The sequence below is a fragment of the Oncorhynchus kisutch genome, linkage group LG11 (genome assembly GCF_002021735.2).
Source record: "Oncorhynchus kisutch isolate 150728-3 linkage group LG11, Okis_V2, whole genome shotgun sequence".
Lineage (NCBI taxonomy): Eukaryota > Metazoa > Chordata > Actinopteri > Salmoniformes > Salmonidae > Oncorhynchus > Oncorhynchus kisutch.
This window is the reverse complement of record NC_034184.2, coordinates 15,583,151-15,603,447: the sequence shown is the minus strand read 5'-3', so window position 1 is coordinate 15,603,447 and position 20,297 is coordinate 15,583,151. Positions and strand designations below refer to the sequence as shown.

General features: G+C 43.1%; 1 protein-coding gene across 5 annotated transcripts in view; it reads left to right on the top strand.

Annotated features, from left to right (window-relative positions):
* LOC109899950 (uncharacterized) overlaps positions 1-2,356 on the top strand; it is a 68,024-nt gene extending 65,668 nt beyond the window's left edge. For all 5 annotated transcript variants that reach the window (XM_031835360.1, XM_031835358.1, XM_031835361.1 and 2 more), the window contains 3 exons: positions 554-683; positions 786-939; positions 1,046-2,356. In XM_031835360.1, coding sequence (XP_031691220.1) covers positions 554-683; positions 786-939; positions 1,046-1,296 — 535 coding nt within the window. In that variant the 3' untranslated portion in view covers positions 1,297-2,356. The remainder of the gene's footprint in view (positions 1-553; positions 684-785; positions 940-1,045) is intronic.
* The last annotated feature ends 17,941 nt before the right edge of the window (positions 2,357-20,297 follow it).

Sequence of the window (20,297 nt, the reverse complement as noted above, 5' to 3'; positions counted from 1 at the left end):
TCTTGGATTTATTTGCACTTTTTTCACCAGACAGAATGCGTCCCCTTCCTGAGCTGTATGACGGCTGTGTGGTCCCATGGTGTTTATACTTGCGTACTATTGTTTGTACAGATGAATGTGGTACCTTCAGGCGTTTGGAAATTGCTCACAAGAATGAACCAGACTTCTGGGGGTCTACAATTTTTTTTCTGAGGTCTTGACTTATTTTGTTTTGATTTTCCCATGATGTCAAGCAAAGAGGCACTGAGTTTGAAGGTAGGCCTCTAAATACAGGTACACCTCCAAGTGACTCAAATGATGTCAATTAGCCTATCAGAAGCTTCTAAAGCCATGACATCATTTTCTGGAAATTTCAAGGTTGTATATAGGCACAGTCAACTTAGTGTATGTGAATTTCTGACGCACTGGAATTGTAATACATTGAATTACAAGTGAAATAATCTGTCTGTAAACAATTGTAGGAAAAATTACTTGTGTCATGTACAAAGTAGATGTCATATAGAGATATATATATATATCTCAAAATAAAACTAAAATATTTTAGTCTTTTCAGAGAGAAGCCTCATCTGGGAGAGGTTAGGCTGCTGCTTTACACCAGCGTTGGGGTGACAACGACCCCTGACCCCAGACCTGACCCCTGGGCCCAGCTCCTCCTCACAGACACACACCTGGGACTGGTGCAGGTACATTAACTATGTCAAATACATTTCTTAGTAAATTAATACATTCATTCATTTATGCAGGAGGATGCCATGCGCAAAGCACTCACTCACTCGTTCACTTAGGAGGATACAGTGTTCCACCACGTCCCCCTGCTGTCCCGCCAGGCCCAGTTCAAGGGGGTGACCCTCCGTTGCCTCTCCGACGTCCAATGTGTGATAGTCCGAGACTGGGTTGGGAGCTCGACCAGTGTGTGTGGAGATGGAGCCGGGGATGAAGGTATTTATTTGGCTATTTAAAACACAATTCAACCATACATATGGATACAGTTTATTTAAATTAATCAACTAAAACAGTTTAACAACTTATTTCTGTATGGTCTTAGGTGGAGCAACCAGGCTGGACATCATCCTGTCTCAGGACTGGAGGACCAGGAGAGAGAGGCCTAGAGGTCACCCTGAAAGAGGTTCTGTTGCTGAAGCTGATGGAAGTGCAGTAGGTGGGGTAGCTGGAGCTAGTGTCCTGTCTGCTGCCTCTAATTCATGTCCTCTGCAGCAGCAGGCTGAAGTATGGAAATTACATTTCAGCTGCTCCTCCGAGGCCGCCTGTCTGATTAATCACTTGTCAAACGTCTGAATGGTCACTGATCAAGGACTAGAGGACTGGACAGAACATAATGAACTACAGCTTAGACGGGTACCAGTTCTGTCCGGTCCTAACTCTCATCGAGAGAACGGCAGGGTGTGTGTTTGCTCACTGAGTGGCAGTCAAGGGTCCAATGTATCTCAAGCAAACAATGGAGAATATCTCTACCATTAAACTATTTAGGGCCAGTTTCCCGAACACAGACTAAGCCTAGTCAAGGACTAAACAGCAGGCTCAAAAGACAATATCCTTATTCCTTATAGTCCAGGGAACAGGCCCATAGAGTATAGTAATACATTGATGTGTTTAAGTTTTGGTGAATGTTTCCATGCACATAGTTCTAGGAAATTTCTAAATCAAACGTGCCACTTACTTTCACATTCATTTAAAGAGACTCAGGGACATGACGTGGTAGTGGTCCATAGTGGGTTAATTTCCGCAAAAACTAAGAGCATTGAAGCGTGAGGCTCAACTTCTCCTCTGTCTTTGTAGCTACCAGCGAACACATGTGCATGAGCATATATTGTGTGACTGAGAGCGAAGTCCAGAATCTCGCTCATCTCAATATTTGTGGAGGTTCTTGTGGCCACATAATTTCGCAGTCTACCTTTTTAAGTCTTTCTGAACTGCACTATATTTATTTGTTTATCTTCTGTTCAACGCTGTGTTAGTCTGTTCATGCTGTTTTTGTTCACACTGTGGAGGGAGGGAACACAGGACACTTGGTTCTACAGAATGTAAGCTATTTTAAGGGAAGATGTGAAGCGCACAAATAATTGCAGGGTAAGCTTTTTAAGCATATTTGCACATTTGACCACAAAACAGACCAGTGTTAAATATTAAAATGTTTGTTTTATGGACATGTATAAACAATGAATGTATTTTATACCAAAGTCATGCAATTTAAATAAAATATTCTGAATATTTGCCTGTCATAATTTGACACTCGTGTGTAAAAATAAATGTATCAAAATGATCATGTTTACAATGCTGCAGGTGGCAAGGCTTTGTTTTGTTTTTGTTTGTAAACTAATAAAAGTTATAATTTTTTTGATTTTTCAGTCAATTGTTTCAGTCAAGACTTGTATGAAGGGTTGAAACTCTTGAGAATGTAGCTGACGCTGCTCATTCTCTGAATCTCTATGGCGCCATGATCTAATCTCCCTTTGTTTTCTGGTCTTTCACACAAATTCTCACTCATCTCTCTCTTTCCATCTCTGTCTGGCTGTCTTTCCTCCCCCCCTTCTGTCTCTGTCCATCTTTCGCTTGCGCTCGCTCTCTCTCTCTGTGTGTGATAACTCTGTCAGTAACTTGCTTCCTCTTGTCCCTCAGGACCCAGCCTAGGGTAAATCAGTATTCTACTCCAAGCTCGGCACCACACACCTGTTTAAGTGCCTGAGGTCAAGGTGAACCTCTTAACTGCTATTTCCCAGCTCCTACACCCAATACCCAATAGATTTTCCCTTGCCTTTCCAGTTAACATTGCGCTGCACCAATGGATAGGCCTTTTGTAGTGGATAAAAACTGATGAAGATGTTGGTTTAACAGCTGATCCATCTGATAAGAATTTGAGGTCAAACTAATTTAGAAGCTGACAGGTAGACAGGCTGAGTGCACGTACACTGAGATCAGGACTGACTGTGCTCCAATACAGCCTGCTAAGTTACAGGCCCAGCAGCAGCAGAGTGCAATAAGTCCTGCTTTCTCTTCCTTCTCTCCTAGTCTGAATGGGATGACGGGGAGAAAAAGGTGTGTGCATAGGGACAGGAGGTTTGGGCAATTTGAGGCACTATGCTTTTACTGGTATTTCCAGCAATGTCCACTAGTTTTCCTGCAGGTAGGAATCCTAGGAAATGTTCTGCGATTGACACAATCAATGTCTGGTTTGTGCGTGTGTGTTTGGCAGGAGGATTGCCTAAGCCAGGGGAAGTGTAGCTCTGAGACTCAATCGCACAAAGCCTATTTGGCAGGGAATACTATTAAATAGATGTGATTCTACACCTCGCTTTGTTCAAACTGATCCACTCCAACAGACTTGAAGTTATAGCTAAAAATGTGTCAATTAGGCACAGTTAATGGGTGACATGATTAAACCAAACAATGAAGTATGTTTTTGTGAATTCGGGGGTAGCCCTGACCAGGACTCAAACCCAGGTCCAGCGACCGTTAAGCCAACACCTTAACCATTACGCCAAGAGGGCCAAACCTCTTCGCATACGGTTAAAGTGTTGGCTTGACAGTCGCTGGCTCTGGGTTTGGGTCGGGGCTACCCCCGAATTCACTGCCCTTTTAACTGTTCCTAATTTACCCATTTTTTTTTCCCGGAACTTCTGAGTCCATTGTCCTTTCAAATGATCAAAGATTGATGAGTTGGTTATTTGAATCAGCTGTGTAGTTCTAGGGCAAAGACCAACATGTGCACCCCTTGTGGTCCAGAGGAAGGAGCTTGGGAAACACTGATATAGGGTACCGGTTGGGGGGGGACCGTGTTCTCCTCTTCAGATTAGACCAGGCTGTGAATGTACACAAGTTGTATCACACCTCTTTCTCAGTTTTAGACGGGCTGAAAGCTTCCGGAGAGTAATAAAAGGCTCTTTACTTTCTCTCGTCCTCTCTTCCTCTCCTTTCTCTTCCTCCCTGTTCTCTTCCTCTTTCTCTCCTGAGCCCTTTCTCTTCATTAGTGCACTCAAGCCATCCATCTGTCCTTCGTTGTGAATTTTGTCATCTCATCCCCTTAATCCCTCTTTTGTATCAAACATCCAACAAAATGAGAAGAAAAAAGAAATCATAACCTAATGTTGCGTATTAAAATGTAGATCCATGCTCTAACAACCTGCAAGGGAAAATCTGAATTATGTTTTCATTGTCTTCGCCCCTGGCTCATTTTAAATTCTGAAGCTCTATTGGAGGGGGGCTAATGTATTGTAAATATTTGTACAGGTCCTGAAAGGGCTTGTTAATATACTATAGATGAGAGAGGAGACTGTCCTCTAGTAGATAAGCCTATAAAGTGGAGTCTGTAATTGAAAACACAGCGTAAGTTCATTCAGTTCTGAATTAGACTTCACCACACACTTTATGAAGGTCCATATAACAAACCAGTTGAGATTTGTGATTGAAAAATAATCATTGATCATTCTCTCCCTCTTCTATGTTCCAAATGGCACCCTATTCCCAATCTAGTGCACTACTGCCCTATAGTCCCTGATCAAAAGTAGTGCACTACATAGAAAATAGGGTGCCATTTGGCATATATACCATCTCTTAGTAGAGAAGCAGTGAGATGAGAGAGAGTAGGACTGTTCTGTCTTACTAAAACCAGTCACTCTAACATTTCATCTTCAGTAACCCCTCGTGTTCTCTTCTGCCATATCAACCTGAGACATTCAAAGTTTTTCTTTGTAACTGTGCTGCTTTGAACATTCATGGAATAAATAAAAAATATCTGTAAAAACGTGTCTAATCTTTCAGTGGTTGTCATCTTGGTATCTCTCTCAAAATAAAATAAATAGTGGTTTTGTTTGGGACATCAAGTTCGGACGGTTCTGTATCATAATGCACTGTATCAATCATACCATCAGTAATGGCACTGACTAAATATTTTATCAGACCGAAAGTATAAACGTGTTGTAGGCTAAATGTCCATGCCCAGCCTGGTCAGCGCCAAGTTTTGGTGCCAACAGATCATTCCTCCAGCCTACAGAAAATGTAATCTTGGTTGTCAAAATTTTATCAGATAAAGTATTCACACACGGGTATAAATGACTCTGCAGGTAGAATTAGCCTATAGGCCACGTGTCAAATACAAGGCCCCTGGGCCAAATCTGTCCGGCTCTTGGAATTCGTTGTTCTTTTCAATATACCTCTTGGAATTCGTTGTTCTTTTCAATATGCCTCTTGGAATTCGTTGTTCTTTTCAATATGGCTCTTGGAATTTGTTGTTCTTTTCAATATGGCTCTATGCTGATTGCGTTTGATACCCCTGCTACAGGCCTACAACAAGTTAGTACAAACCACCGTTCCGCCCATCTCTCATTTAATTGGACCCAAGTCACAGTAGTAAATATATAAGCTATTTCAAGTATTTTGTTCTAGGCTATGCATCTGTAAAGGAGCTTGGCTTTTAAGATACAGTAGAATTTAACAGGTGACCAGAATATTTTGCATGGAAGTCTGTAGTCTACCACTGTAAGTAGGCCAAGTGTATTTGTATTTTTTTCAGAGTAGACAATGTTATTCAAACGATTCAAATGATCTGTTTCCAGGTCCACAACCATTTGGAAATGTTTTTGTCTTTCAGAGAAATGGACACACAGCAAATGTCACTGCAAAAGAAAACATTCTGTCAAGACCTCCAAAGACATTTAATCAAGATCGCCACTGCTTTTTCCTTTAGATACTGTCTTGTCCTGATTACAATACTTCCAAAGTATACATTCAGTAAGGGCGTTTTTCAGGCTGTGTTATAATGCTCTTTCACACGCACACTTTTTTACCACAGGTCTGATTTATAACGGGAAACATGCCAATGTATGGCGTGCACCAAGTTGATAAATCTCTATGTTTTTATACGGACACACCGACTCATTCAAGGGTATTTCTTTATTTTTACTATTTTTCTACATTGTAGAATAAGAGTGGAGATCTCAACACTATGAAATAACACATATGGAATCATGTAGTAACCAAAAAAGTGTTAAACAAATGAAAATATATTTGAGATTCTTTAAAGTAACCCCGCTTTGCCTTGATGACAGCTTTGCACACTCTTGGTATTCTCTCAACCAGCTTCATGAGCTAGTCACCTGGAATGCATTTCATTTAACAGGTGTTCCTTGTTAAATGTTCATTTGTGGAATTTATTTCCTTCTTAAGATATCCAAATTTGGTAAAAGACCAAGTCCATATTATGGCAAGAACAGCTCAAATAAGCAAAGAGAATAATGACAAACAGTTAAACATACAGGGAGGACAGGGAGGACAGGGGATCAATCACATCTATTTATAAAGCCCTTTTTTACATCAATAGATGTCACAACGTGCTTATACAGAAACCCAGCCTAAAACCCCAAACAGCAATGTAGATGTATGTCCCATGTCCCCTCTTCCTCTGTCCCATGTCCCCCTGTCCCCAATCTTGTGCCCTGTCCCCTCTACCCTTTTCCCCTGTGCCCCTGCCCCATGCCCCCTTTTTCCTGTCCCTGTCCCCTGTATGTGTTCACTGTGTGTCATTATTATTTTCTTTAAAAGATGGCCGGGCCACAGTCAGGGTTTAGGTTACCTCCGCCCCAGGCAACTTCGAGCGAGACTATGGTTTAGGAGACACTGGATGCATCCCAAATACACCCTGTATAGGAGACACTGGCTGCAGGCTCTGGTCAAAAGTAGAGCACTAGAAAGGGAATAGGGTGCTATTTGGGATGCAAGCCACTCATTCTTAGCATAGGCATCAGGCATGGAGATATTCATAGGTCAAGCTCTGAATTCTAATGCTTACCGTTGTTGGATATCTCTGCTTGGCCTCCAGTATCAGTGTTCTGAATCTGAACACAGTTGGTTCCCTTCACAATTTAATCATAAACAAAGCTGTCAGTTTACAGTGTATTCAGCCTTACCTGTTAATGTAATGTCCTCTCAAGACTTTGTATTCTAATGCCATAGACTTAGACAACTCTAGTGCCCCAAAACACATTTTAGCATGTGCAGTGCCATTGAGGACCATTTTGAAGTAGTCAACTGGATGGGACTTCCTATGGGTTAAGGAAGGATCATATAATTCCATCCAGATCATCAGGAGGGATCAGGCAATTAATTATACTCTCAAGTTAACATTCCATACCTGCAGGTGTCAATGAATCATCAACCTTTATACCTGTTCAAACAACACACTCCAGGTGGCAGTATGCTCCCTTAAAATTTGTTTACCAGCTCATAGAAGTAGTAGAAGAACAAATTGACTACTTTAAAATGGAGATAGCCTCAATAGCGTTGCCCATGCTGTCAGAGATGCTATAATTGAGCAGATACAAAGATGAGAAGTCAAACTAAGTCTATGTATAAACCTCTGTATTGTTTGAGTTTATCTGTGCTCATTATTCATAGATTGTTTACCTCTTAATTTAGTCAAAAACGGAGCTGTCAGTCTTCAGTCAGATTTCTGAGGTTGAGCTCACTTGATCACTCTATCCTTAGAGGGCAAAATAAATTAACCAAGACATACACAATCCAAATCATGTGAAAAAGTATAAAGGCTGTAGGGCTATTTCTGCTGTTGCTCCATTAGCCAATGGATATATAAAGGCTAAATTCAGTAAGACATATACTGGAGAATATTAAAACTAGTTGAATTATCTACAGTATAATAGCTGTATTCTTTGTTCTGTTTTCAGTGGCGGGTTCGTCACAGTTCTACTTTAACACAGAAGGAGCGTCACTTGTGTCTGAGTGTGTGAGTGTGTGAGTATCTGATCTCAGTGTGTGAGTGTGTGAGTGTCTGAGTATTTTGTGTCTTAGTGTGTGAGTAAATTAGTATCTTGTGTGTGAGTGTGTGAGGGTCTGAGTGTATGAGTGTGTGTGTGAGTATCTGATCTCAGTGTGCCTGTGTGTGAATATCTGAGTGTGTGAGTGTGTGAGTATCTGAGCGTGTGAGTATCTGATCTCAGTGTCTGAGTATCTGATCTCAGTATCTGAGTGTATGAGTCTCTTAGTGTCTTAGTATCTGAGTGTGTGTGTCTGAGTGTGTGTGTGAGTGACAATCAGACAATCAGACACTCAGATACTCACACACTCAGATACTCAGACACTCAGACACTCAGACACTCATACAATCAGATTTAGTGGCTGAGTGTCTGTGTGTGGGAGTATCTGTGTGTGGGAGTATCTGAGTGTGTGAGTATCTGTGTGTGTGTGTGTATCTGAGTGTGTGTGTGTGTGTGTGTGTGTGTGTGTGTGTGTGTGTGTGTGTGTGTGTGTGTGTGTGTGTGTGTGTGTGTGTGTGTGTGTGTGTGTGTGTGTGTGTGTGTGTGTGTGTGTGTGTGTGTGTGAGTATCTGATTGTGCTAGTGTCTGATTGTCAGCTTGTGTCTGAGTGTGTGAGTTTCAGAGTGTATGATTGTCAGAGTGTGTCTGAGTGTGTGAGTATCAGTGTCTGATTGTCAGAGTGTGTCTGAGTATCTGAGTGTCTGATTGTCAGAGTGTGTCTGAGTATCTGAGTGTCTGAGTATCTGAATATCTGAGTATCTGAGTGTGTGAGTATCTAAGTGTGTGACCGTCTGACTGTCTGTGTGTGTGAGTATCTGTGTGTGTGAGTGTCTGAGTATGTGTGTGTGAGTATCTGAATGTCTGATTGTCAAAGAGCGTGTGAGAGTATGAGTCTGTGAGTGTGTGAGTGTCTGTGTGTGTGACTGTCTGTGTGTGTGACTGTCTGTGTCTGAGTGTGTGAGTATCTGAGTGTGTGAGTATCTGAATGTCTGAGTGTGTGAATGTGTGTGTGAGTGACAATCAGACACTCAGATACTCACACTCTCAGATACTCAGACACTCAGACACTCATACAATTAGATTGAGTGTCTGAGTGTCTGTGTGTGGGAGTATCTGTGTGTGTGTGTGTATCTGAGTGTTTGTGTGTGTGTATGTGTGAGTATCTGATTGTGTTAGTGTCTGAGTGTCTGATTGTCTGAGTGTGTGAGTTTCAGAGTGTCTGATTGTCAGAGTGTGTCTGAGTGTGTGAGTTTCAGAGTGTCTGATTGTTAGAGTGTGTCTGAGTGTGTGAGTATCAGTGTCTGATTGTCAGAGTGTGTCTGAGTATCTGATTGTGTTAGTGTCTGAGTGTCTGATTGTCAGCTTGTGTCTGAGTGTGTGAGTTTCAGTGTCTGATTGTCAGAGTGTGTCTGAGTGTCTGAGTGTGTGAGTATCTGAGTGTCTGATTGTCAGAGTGTGTCTGAGTATCTGAGTGTCTGAGTGTTTGTGTGTGTGTATGTGTGAGTATCTGATTGTGTTAGTGTCTGAGTGTCTGATTGTCTGAGTGTGTGAGTTTCAGAGTGTCTGATTGTCAGAGTGTGTCTGAGTGTGTGAGTTTCAGAGTGTCTGATTGTTAGAGTGTGTCTGAGTGTGTGAGTATCAGTGTCTGATTGTCAGAGTGTGTCTGAGTATCTGATTGTGTTAGTGTCTGAGTGTCTGATTGTCAGCTTGTGTCTGAGTGTGTGAGTTTCAGTGTCTGATTGTCAGAGTGTGTCTGAGTGTCTAAGTGTGTGAGTATCTGAGTGTCTGATTGTCAGAGTGTGTCTGAGTATCTGAGTGTCTGAGTATCTGAGTGTGTGAGTATCTGAATATGTGAGTATCTGAGTGTGTGAGTATCTGAGTGTGTGAGTATCTGAGTGTCTGATTGTCAGTGTGTCTGAGTATCTGAGTGTCTGAGTATCTGAGTGTGTGAGTATCTGTGTGTGTGTGTGTGTGTATCTGAGTGTTTGTGTGTGTGTATGTGTGAGTATCTGATTGTGTTAGTGTCTGAGTGCCTGATTGTCAGAGTGTGTCTGAGTGTGTGGGTGTGTGAGTGTGTGAGTTTCAGAGTGTCTGAGTGTGTCTGAGTGTCTGATTGTCAGAGTGTGTCTGAGTATCTGAGTGTTTGAGTATCTGAGTGTGTGAGTATCTGAATGTGTGAGTATCTGTGTGTCTGAGTGTCTGAGTGAGTGTGTGAGTATCTAAGTGTGTGACTGTCTGTCTGTCTGTGTGTGTGAGTATCTGTGTGTGTGAGTATCTGAGTGTGTGTGTGAGTATCTGTGTGTGTGAGTATCTGAGTGTGTGAATGTGTGAGTATCTGAGTGTGTGTGTGTGAGTATCTGAGTGTGTGAATGTGTGAGTATGTGTGTGTGTGAGTGTCTGAGTATGTGTGTGTGAGTATCTGAATGTCTAATTGTCAGAGTGAGTGTGTGAGTATCTAAGTGTGTGACTGTCTGTCTGTCTGCGTGTGTGAGTATCTGTGTGTGTGAGTATCTGAGTGTGTGTGTGAGTATCTGTGTGTGTGAGTATCTGAGTGTGTGAATGTGTGAGTATCTGAGTGTGTGAATGTGTGAGTATCTGAGTGTGTGAATGTGTGAGTATCTGAGTGTGTGAGTATCTGTGTGTGTGAGTATCTGAGTGTGTGAATGTGTGAGTATCTGAGTGTGTGTGTGTGAGTATCTGAGTGTGTGAATGTGTGAGTCTGTGAGTGTGTTAGTGTCTGTGTGTGTGACTGTCTGTGTGTGTGACTGTCTGTGTCTGAGTGTGTGAGTATCTGAGTGTGTGAGTATCTGAATGTCTGAGTGTGTGAATGTCTGAGTGTCTGTGTGTGAGTGTGTAAGTATGTGTGTCTGAGTATGTGTGTGTGAGTATCTGAATGTCTGATTGTTAGAGTGTGTGAGTGTCTGAGTGTGTGAGTGTGTGAGTATCTGAGTGTGTGAATGTGTGAGTGTGTGTGTGTGTGAGTGTCTGAGTATGTGTGTGTGTATGTGTGAGTATCTGATTGTGTTAGTGTCTGAGTGTCTGATTGTCAGAGTGTGTCTGAGTGTGTGAGTTTCAGAGTGTCTGATTGTCAGAGTGTGTCTGAGTGTGTGAGTTTCAGAGTGTCTGATTGTTAGAGTGTGTCTGAGTGTGTGAGTATCAGTGTCTGATTGTCAAAGTGTGTCTGAGTGTCTGATTGTCAGCTTGTGTCTGAGTGTGTGAGTTTCAGAGTGTCTGATTGTCAGAGTGTGTCTGAGTGTCTGAGTGTGTGAGTATCTGAGTGTCTGATTGTCAGAGTGTGTCTGAGTATCTGAGTGTCTGAGTATCTGAGTGTGTGAGTATCTGTGTGTGTGTGTGTATCTGAGTGTTTGTGTGTGTGTATGTGTGAGTATCTGATTGTGTTAGTGTCTGAGTGCCTGATTGTCAGAGTGTGTCTGAGTGTGTGAGTGTGTGAGTGTGGGAGTATCTGTGTGTGAGAGTATCTGAGTGTGCGAGTATCTGTGTGTGTGTGTGTTAATCTGAGTGTTTGTGTGTGTGTATGTGTGAGTATCTGATTGTGTTAGTGTCTGAGTGTGTGAGTTTCAGAGTGTCTGATTGTCAGAGTGTGTCTGAGTGTGTGAGTTTCAGAGTGTCTGATTGTCAGAGTGTGTCTGAGTGTGTGAGTATCAGTGTCTGATTGTCAGAGTGTGTCTGAGTATCTGATTGTGTTAGTGTCTGAGTGTCTGATTGTCAGCTTGTGTCTGAGTGTGTGAGTTTCAGTGTCTGATTGTCAGAGTGTGTCTGAGTGTCTGAGTGTGTGAGTATCTGAGTGTCTGATTGTCAGAGTGTGTCTGAGTATCTGAGTATCTGAGTATCTGAGTGTGTGAGTATCTGAATATGTGAGTATCTGAGTGTGTGAGTATCTGAGTGTGTGAGTATCTGAGTGTGTGAGTATCTGAGTGTCTGATTGTCAGAGTGTGTCTGAGTATCTGAGTGTCTTAGTATCTGAGTGTGTGAGTATCTGTGTGTGTGTGTGTATCTGAGTGTTTGTGTGTGTGTATGTGTGAGTATCTGATTGTGTTAGTGTCTGAGTGCCTGATTGTCAGAGTGTGTCTGAGTGTGTGAGTGTGTGAGTGTGTGAGTTTCAGAGTGTCTGAGTGTGTCTGAGTGTCTGATTGTCAGAGTGTGTCTGAGTATCTGAGTGTTTGAGTATCTGAGTGTGTGAGTATCTGAATGTGTGAGTATCTGAGTGTGTGAGTATCTGAGTGTGTGAGTATCTGTGTGTCTGAGTGTCTGAGTGAGTGTGTGAGTATCTAAGTGTGTGACTGTCTGTCTGTCTGTCTGTGTGTGTGAGTATCTGTGTGTGTGAGTATCTGAGTGTGTGTTTGAGTATCTGTGTGTGTGAGTATCTGAGTGTGTGAATGTGTGAGTATCTGAGTGTGTGTGTGTGAGTATCTGAGTGTGTGAATGTGTGAATATATGTGTGTGTGAGTGTCTGAGTATGTGTGTGTGAGTATCTGAATGTCTAATTGTCAGAGTGAGTGTGTGAGTATCTAAGTGTGTGACTGTCTGTCTGTCTGCGTGTGTGAGTATCTGAGTGTGTGTGTGAGTATCTGTGTGTGTGAGTATCTGAGTGTGTGAATGTGTGAGTATCTGAGTGTGTGTGTGTGTGTGAGTATCTGAGTGTGTGAATGTGTGAGTATCTGAGTGTGTGAGTATCTGTGTGTGTGAGTATCTGAGTGTGTGAATGTGTGAGTATCTGAGTGTGTGTGTGTGTGAGTATCTGAGTGTGTGAATGTGTGAGTCTGTGAGTGTGTGAGTGTCTGTGTGTGTGACTGTCTGTGTGTGTGACTGTCTGTGTCTGAGTGTGTGAGTATCTGAGTGTGTGAGTATCTGAATGTCTGAGTGTGTGAATGTCTGAGTGTCTGTGTGTGAGTGTGTAAGTATGTGTGTCTGAGTATGTGTGTGTGAGTATCTGAATGTCTGATTGTTAGAGTGTTTGATTGTCAGAGTGTGTGAGTGTGTGAGTGTGTGAGTGTGTGAGTGTGTGAGCGTATAAGTGTCTTGTGTCTGAGTGTCTGAGTGTCTGAGTGTGTGAGTATCTGGGTCTGTGAGTGTCTGAGCGTGTGAGTTTCTGAGTGTGTGAGTATCTGGGTGTGTGAGTATCTGAGTGTCTGTGTGTGTGAGTGTGTGAGTGTCTGAGTGTGTGAGTGTGTGAGTATCTGAGTGTGTGAATGTGTGAGTGTGTGTGTGTGTGAGTGTCTGAGTATGTGTGTGTGTATGTGTGAGTATCTGATTGTGTTAGTGTCTGAGTGTCTGATTATCAGAGTGTGTCTGAGTGTGTGAGTTTCAGAGTGTCTGATTGTCAGAGTGTGTCTGAGTGTGTGAGTTTCAGAGTGTCTGATTGTTAGAGTGTGTCTGAGTGTGTGAGTATCAGTGTCTGATTGTCAAAGTGTGTCTGAGTGTCTGATTGTCAGCTTGTGTCTGAGTGTGTGAGTTTCAGAGTGTCTGATTGTCAGAGTGTGTCTGAGTGTCTGAGTGTGTGAGTATCTGAGTGTCTGATTGTCAGAGTGTGTCTGAGTATCTGAGTGTGTGAGTATCTGTGTGTGTGTGTGTATCTGAGTGTTTGTGTGTGTGTATGTGTGAATATCTGATTGTGTTAGTGTCTGAGTGCCTGATTGTCAGAGTGTGTCTGAGTGTGTGAGTGTGTGAGTGTGTGAGTTTCAGAGTGTCTGAGTGTGTCTGAGTGTCTGATTGTCAGAGTGTGTCTGAGTATCTGAGTGTTTGAGTATCTGAGTGTGTGAGTATCTGAATGTGTGAGTATCTGAGTGTGTGAGTATCTGAGTGTGTGAGTGTCTGAGTGTCTGAGTGAGTGTGTGAGTATCTAAGTGTGTGACTGTCTGTCTGTCTGTGTGTGTGAGTATCTGTGTGTGTGAGTATCTGAGTGTGTGTGTGAGTATCTGTGTGTGTGAGTATCTGAGTGTGTGAATGTGTGAGTATCTTAGTGTGTGTGTGTGAGTATCTGAGTGTGTGAATGTGTGAGTATGTGTGTGTGTGAGTGTCTGAGTATGTGTGTGTGAGTATCTGAATGTCTAATTGTCAGAGTGAGTGTGTGAGTATCTAAGTGTGTGACTGTCTGTCTGTCTGCGTGTGTGAGTATCTGTGTGTGTGAGTATCTGAGTGTGTGTGTGAGTATCTGTGTGTGTGAGTATCTGAGTGTGTGAATGTGTGAGTATCTGAGTGTGTGAGTATCTGTGTGTGTGAGTATCTGAGTGTGTGAATGTGTGAGTATCTGAGTGTGTGTGTGTGAGTATCTGAGTGTGTGAATGTGTGAGTCTGTGAGTGTGTGAGTGTCTGTGTGTGTGACTGTCTGTGTGTGTGACTGTCTGTGTCTGAGTGTGTGAGTATCTGAGTGTGTGAGTATCTGAATGTCTGAGTGTGTGAATGTCTGAGTGTCTGTGTGTGAGTGTGTAAGTATGTGTGTCTGAGTGTGTGTGTGTGATTATCTGAGTGTGTGTGTGTGAGTATCTGAGTGTGTGAATGTGTGAGTATCTGAGTGTGTGAGTATCTGTGTGTGTGAGTATCTGAGTGTGTGAATGTGTGAGTATCTGAGTGTGTGTGTGTGAGTATCTGAGTGTGTGAATGTGTGAGTCTGTGAGTGTGTGAGTGTCTGTGTGTGTGGCTGTCTGTGTGTGTGACTGTCTGTGTCTGAGTGTGTGAGTATCTGAGTGTGTGAGTATCTGAATGTCTGAGTGTGTGAATGTCTGAGTGTCTGTGTGTGAGTGTGTAAGTATGTGTGTCTGAGTATGTGTGTGTGAGTATCTGAATGTCTGATTGTTAGAGTGTCTGATTGTCAGAGTGTGTGAGTGTGTGAGTGTGTGAGTGTGTGAGCGTATAAGTGTCTTGTGTCTGAGTGTGTGAGTGTCTGAGTGTGTGAGTATCTGGGTCTGTGAGTGTCTGAGCGTGTGAGTTTCTGAGTGTGTGAGTATCTGGGTGTGTGAGTATCTGAGTGTCTGTGTGTGTGAGTGTGTGAGTGTCTGAGTGTGTGAGTGTGTGAGTATCTGAGTGTGTGAATGTGTGAGTGTGTGTGTGTGTGAGTGTCTGAGTATGTGTGTGTGTATGTGTGAGTATCTGATTGTGTTAGTGTCTGAGTGTCTGATTGTCTGAGTGTGTCTGAGTGTGTGAGTTTCAGAGTGTCTGATTGTCAGAGTGTGTCTGAGTGTGTGAGTGTGTGAGTATCTGAGTGTCTGAGTGTGTGAGTATCTGAGTGTCTGATTGTCAGAGTGTGTCTGAGTATCTGAGTGTCTGAGTATCTGAGTGTGTGAGTATCTGTGTGTGTGTGTGTATCTGAGTGTTTGTGTGTGTGTATGTGTGAGTATCTGATTGTGTTAGTGTCTGAGTGCCTGATTGTCAGAGTGTGTCTGAGTGTGTGAGTGTGTGAGTGTGTGAGTTTCAGAGTGTCTGAGTGTGTCTGAGTGTCTGATTGTCAGAGTGTGTCTGAGTATCTGAGTGTTTGAGTATCTGAGTGTGTGAGTATCTGAATGTGTGAGTATCTGAGTGTGTGAGTATCTGAGTGTGTGAGTGTCTGAGTGTCTGAGTGAGTGTGTGAGTATCTAAGTGTGTGACTGTCTGTCTGTCTGTGTGTGTGAGTATCTGTGTGTGTGAGTATCTGAGTGTGTGTGTGAGTATCTGTGTGTGTGAGTATCTGAGTGTGTGAATGTGTGAGTATCTTAGTGTGTGTGTGTGAGTATCTGAGTGTGTGAATGTGTGAGTATGTGTGTGTGTGAGTGTCTGAGTATGTGTGTGTGAGTATCTGAATGTCTAATTGTCAGAGTGAGTGTGTGAGTATCTAAGTGTGTGACTGTCTGTCTGTCTGCGTGTGTGAGTATCTGTGTGTGTGAGTATCTGAGTGTGTGTGTGAGTATCTGTGTGTGTGAGTATCTGAGTGTGTGAATGTGTGAGTATCTGAGTGTGTGAGTATCTGTGTGTGTGAGTATCTGAGTGTGTGAATGTGTGAGTATCTGAGTGTGTGTGTGTGAGTATCTGAGTGTGTGAATGTGTGAGTCTGTGAGTGTGTGAGTGTCTGTGTGTGTGACTGTCTGTGTGTGTGACTGTCTGTGTCTGAGTGTGTGAGTATCTGAGTGTGTGAGTATCTGAATGTCTGAGTGTGTGAATGTCTGAGTGTCTGTGTGTGAGTGTGTAAGTATGTGTGTCTGAGTGTGTGTGTGTGATTATCTGAGTGTGTGTGTGTGAGTATCTGAGTGTGTGAATGTGTGAGTATCTGAGTGTGTGAGTATCTGTGTGTGTGAGTATCTGAGTGTGTGAATGTGTGAGTATCTGAGTGTGTGTGTGTGAGTATCTGAGTGTGTGAATGTGTGAGTCTGTGAGTGTGTGAGTGTCTGTGTGTGTGGCTGTCTGTGTGTGTGACTGTCTGTGTCTGAGTGTGTGAGTATCTGAGTGTGTGAGTATCTGAATGTCTGAGTGTGTGAATGTCTGAGTGTCTGTGTGTGAGTGTGTAAGTATGTGTGTCTGAGTATGTGTGTGTGAGTATCTGAATGTCTGATTGTTAGAGTGTCTGATTGTCAGAGTGTGTGAGTGTGTGAGTGTGTGAGTGTGTGAGCGTATAAGTGTCTTGTGTCTGAGTGTGTGAGTGTCTGAGTGTGTGAGTATCTGGGTCTGTGAGTGTCTGAGCGTGTGAGTTTCTGAGTGTGTGAGTATCTGGGTGTGTGAGTATCTGAGTGTCTGTGTGTGTGAGTGTGTGAGTGTCTGAGTGTGTGAGTGTGTGAGTATCTGAGTGTGTGAATGTGTGAGTGTGTGTGTGTGTGAGTGTCTGAGTATGTGTGTGTGTATGTGTGAGTATCTGATTGTGTTAGTGTCTGAGTGTCTGATTGTCTGAGTGTGTCTGAGTGTGTGAGTTTCAGAGTGTCTGATTGTCAGAGTGTGTCTGAGTGTGTGAGTGTGTGAGTATCTGAGTGTCTGAGTGTGTGAGTATCTGAGTGTCTGATTGTCAGAGTGTGTCTGAGTATCTGAGTGTCTGAGTATCTGAGTGTGTGAGTATCTGTGTGTGTGTGTGTATCTGAGTGTTTGTGTGTGTGTATGTGTGAGTATCTGATTGTGTTAGTGTCTGAGTGCCTGATTGTCAGAGTGTGTCTGAGTGTGTGAGTGTGTGAGTGTGTGAGTTTCAGAGTGTCTGAGTGTGTCTGAGTGTCTGATTGTCAGAGTGTGTCTGAGTATCTGAGTGTTTGAGTATCTGAGTGTGTGAGTATCTGAATGTGTGAGTATCTGATTGTGTTAGTGTCTGAGCGTCTGATTGTCAGAGTGTGTCTGAGTGTGTGAGTTTCAGAGTGTCTGATTGTCAGAGTGTGTCTGAGTGTGTGAGTGTGTGAGTATCTGAGTGTCTGAGTGTGTGAGTATCTGAGTGTCTGATTGTCAGAGTGTGTCTGAGTATCTGAGTGTCTGAGTATCTGAGTGTGTGAGTATCTGTGTGTGTGTGTGTATCTGAGTGTTTGTGTGTGTGTATGTGTGAGTATCTGATTGTGTTAGTGTCTGAGTGCCTGATTGTCAGAGTGTGTCTGAGTGTGTGAGTGTGTGAGTGTGTGAGTTTCAGAGTGTCTGAGTGTGTCTGAGTGTCTGATTGTCAGAGTGTGTCTAAGTATCTGAGTGTTTGAGTATCTGAGTGTGTGAGTATCTGAATGTGTGAGTATCTGAGTGTGTGAGTATCTGAGTGTGTGAGTATCTGTGTGTCTGAGTGTCTGAGTGAGTGTGTGAGTATCTAAGTGTGTGACTGTCTGTCTGTCTGTGTGTGTGAGTATCTGTGTGTGTGAGTATCTGAGTGTGTGTGTGAGTATCTGTGTGTGTGAGTATCTGAGTGTGTGAATGTGTGAGTATCTGAGTGTGTGTGTGTGAGTATCTGAGTGTGTGAATGTGTGAGTATGTGTGTGTGTGAGTGTCTGAGTATGTGTGTGTGAGTATCTGAATGTCTAATTGTCAGAGTGAGTGTGTGAGTATCTAAGTGTGTGACTGTCTGTCTGTCTGCGTGTGTGAGTATCTGTGTGTGTGAGTATCTGAGTGTGTGTGTGAGTATCTGAGTGTGTGAATGTGTGAGTATCTGAGTGTGTGAGTATCTGTGTGTGTGAGTATCTGAGTGTGTGAATGTGTGAGTATCTGAGTGTGTGTGTGTGAGTATCTGAGTGTGTGAATGTGTGAGTCTGTGAGTGTGTGAGTGTCTGTGTGTGTGACTGTCTGTGTGTGTGACTGTCTGTGTCTGAGTGTGTGAGTATCTGAGTGTGTGAGTATCTGAATGTCTGAGTGTGTGAATGTCTGAGTGTCTGTGTGTGAGTGTGTAAGTATGTGTGTCTGAGTGTGTGTGTGTGAGTATCTGAGTGTGTGTGTGTGAGTATCTAAGTGTGTGAATGTGTGAGTATCTGAGTGTGTGAGTATCTGTGTGTGTGAGTATCTGAGTGTGTGAATGTGTGAGTATCTGAGTGTGTGTGTGTGAGTATCTGAGTGTGTGAATGTGTGAGTCTGTGAGTGTGTGAGTATCTGAGTGTGTGAGTATCTGAATGTCTGAGTGTGTGAATGTCTGAGTGTCTGTGTGTTAGTGTGTAAGTATGTGTGTCTGAGTATGTGTGTGTGAGTATCTGAATGTCTGATTGTTAGAGTGTCTGATTGTCAGAGTGTGTGAGTGTGTGAGCGTATAAGTGTCTTGTGTCTGAGTGTGTGAGTGTCTGAGTGTGTGAGTATCTGGGTCTGTGAGTGTCTGAGCGTGTGAGTTTCTGAGTGTGTGAGTATCTGGGTGTGTGAGTATCTGAGTGTCTATGTGTGTGAGTGTGTGAGTGTCTGAGTGTGTGAGTGTGTGAGTATCTGAGTGTGTGAATGTGTGAGTGTGTGTGTGTGTGAGTGTCTGAGTATGTGTGTGTGCATGTGTGAGTATCTGATTGTGTTAGTGTCTGAGTGTCTGATTGTCAGAGTGTGTCTGAGTGTGTGAGTTTCAGAGTGTCTGATTGTCAGAGTGTGTCTGAGTGTGTGAGTGTGTGAGTATCTGAGTGTCTGAGTGTGTGAGTATCTGAGTGTCTGAGTGTGTGAGTATCTGAGTGTCTGAGTGTGTGAGTGTGTGTGTATCTGAATGTGTGAGTATCTGAGTGTGTGAGTATCTGAGTGTGTGAGTGTCAAGGGAAGACAAAGTGTTGAGATGTGTGTTTGATTTGCCGTGTTTTCACATTTAGACTTCCTTCAACCTGTTTTTATTCACAGGATTCATCCATCAACTGCTGCATTGGAAAACGTTGCTAACTTCTGGCTTGATGTCGTGACAGAGTAACAGTGCGGGTCCAGCCTGTGCTAATCAAGAAATGAGAAGTGTCAATGTATATTCCAAAAGCGTGCTTTCATGCACACATACATTTTCGTAAGGTGGTCTCAGGAATCGAACCAACTAACTTGGTGTTGCAAGCCCCATTCTCTCTCTCGCTCACTCTGTGCACTCTTCTCTAATGAACCCAGCGTAAGTCAGCAGAGCAGGGTTTTATTACGCCCTTCTAATGTAATGTAGTCTCTGAGGAGAACGTCACAATGGCACCCTGAATGTCACACCACCACCACCACATCCCTCTGAGCTCAGCTCATTTGTGTCTGTCTGTCCTCAGGCCAGATACATTTCAATGCCCTTTTTAGAAGGATGGTTTTGTACATTTCTAAATTGGAATAAACTCTGAGTCCCCTCCAACCCTGTCGACCACACTTCCTCCAACCCTCCTCGTTTTTTTGGACCTCTCATGAGTTGAATTAGCATTTGTAGGAACTGCGAGACATTTGCCACCATGGTTTGTGACAGATTTCACAGGTTCCGTTTGGCTGCTGCTGCCTTGGGGGGAGGAGACGGAACAGGGCAGCATTCAGTCAGACCATCTCTGTGACTGGCTGGAGATACTTAGCAGATACTTAAAGGTCCAATGCAGCTGTTTTTATCTCAATATCAGATAATTTCTGGGTAACAATGAAGTACCTTACTGTTTTCAATTCAAATTGTCAAAAAGAAACAAAAATAGCTGCTTAGCAAAGGGGAATTTCTCAAACAAGAATTTAGCTAGGACTGTCTGAGAGTGGTCTGAGATGGGAGGACAAAACAGAAAATGTGCTTTTATTGGCAGAGGTTTGTACCTCTTTCTTATTGGTCTATTAACTAATTTACCATATGATGATGTCACCAGGCTGGCCAAGACTCCATCCCACCAAAACATGCAGAAATTGCTGGCGGCCTTTTCAAACATCTCTTACACTAAAAGGGCATTATCATATGTTTCACACTTTCACATTATTATTCCAACCTCATAGTGTGGAAAATATATAAAACAGGCAAATCACGTTTTTCATTGCACTGGGCCTTTAAGATGGGAGAGTGCGTGTGTGCGTGTGTGTCTGTGTGCTGCGTAAGAGAGAGTCCTTCAGGGACCACTGCCATTTCTGCCACTGCTCTCTGAAGCCCAAGGGACTGTGATGTCTGGAGACTGGAATGTGATGTCACCACAAGGCTCTCTA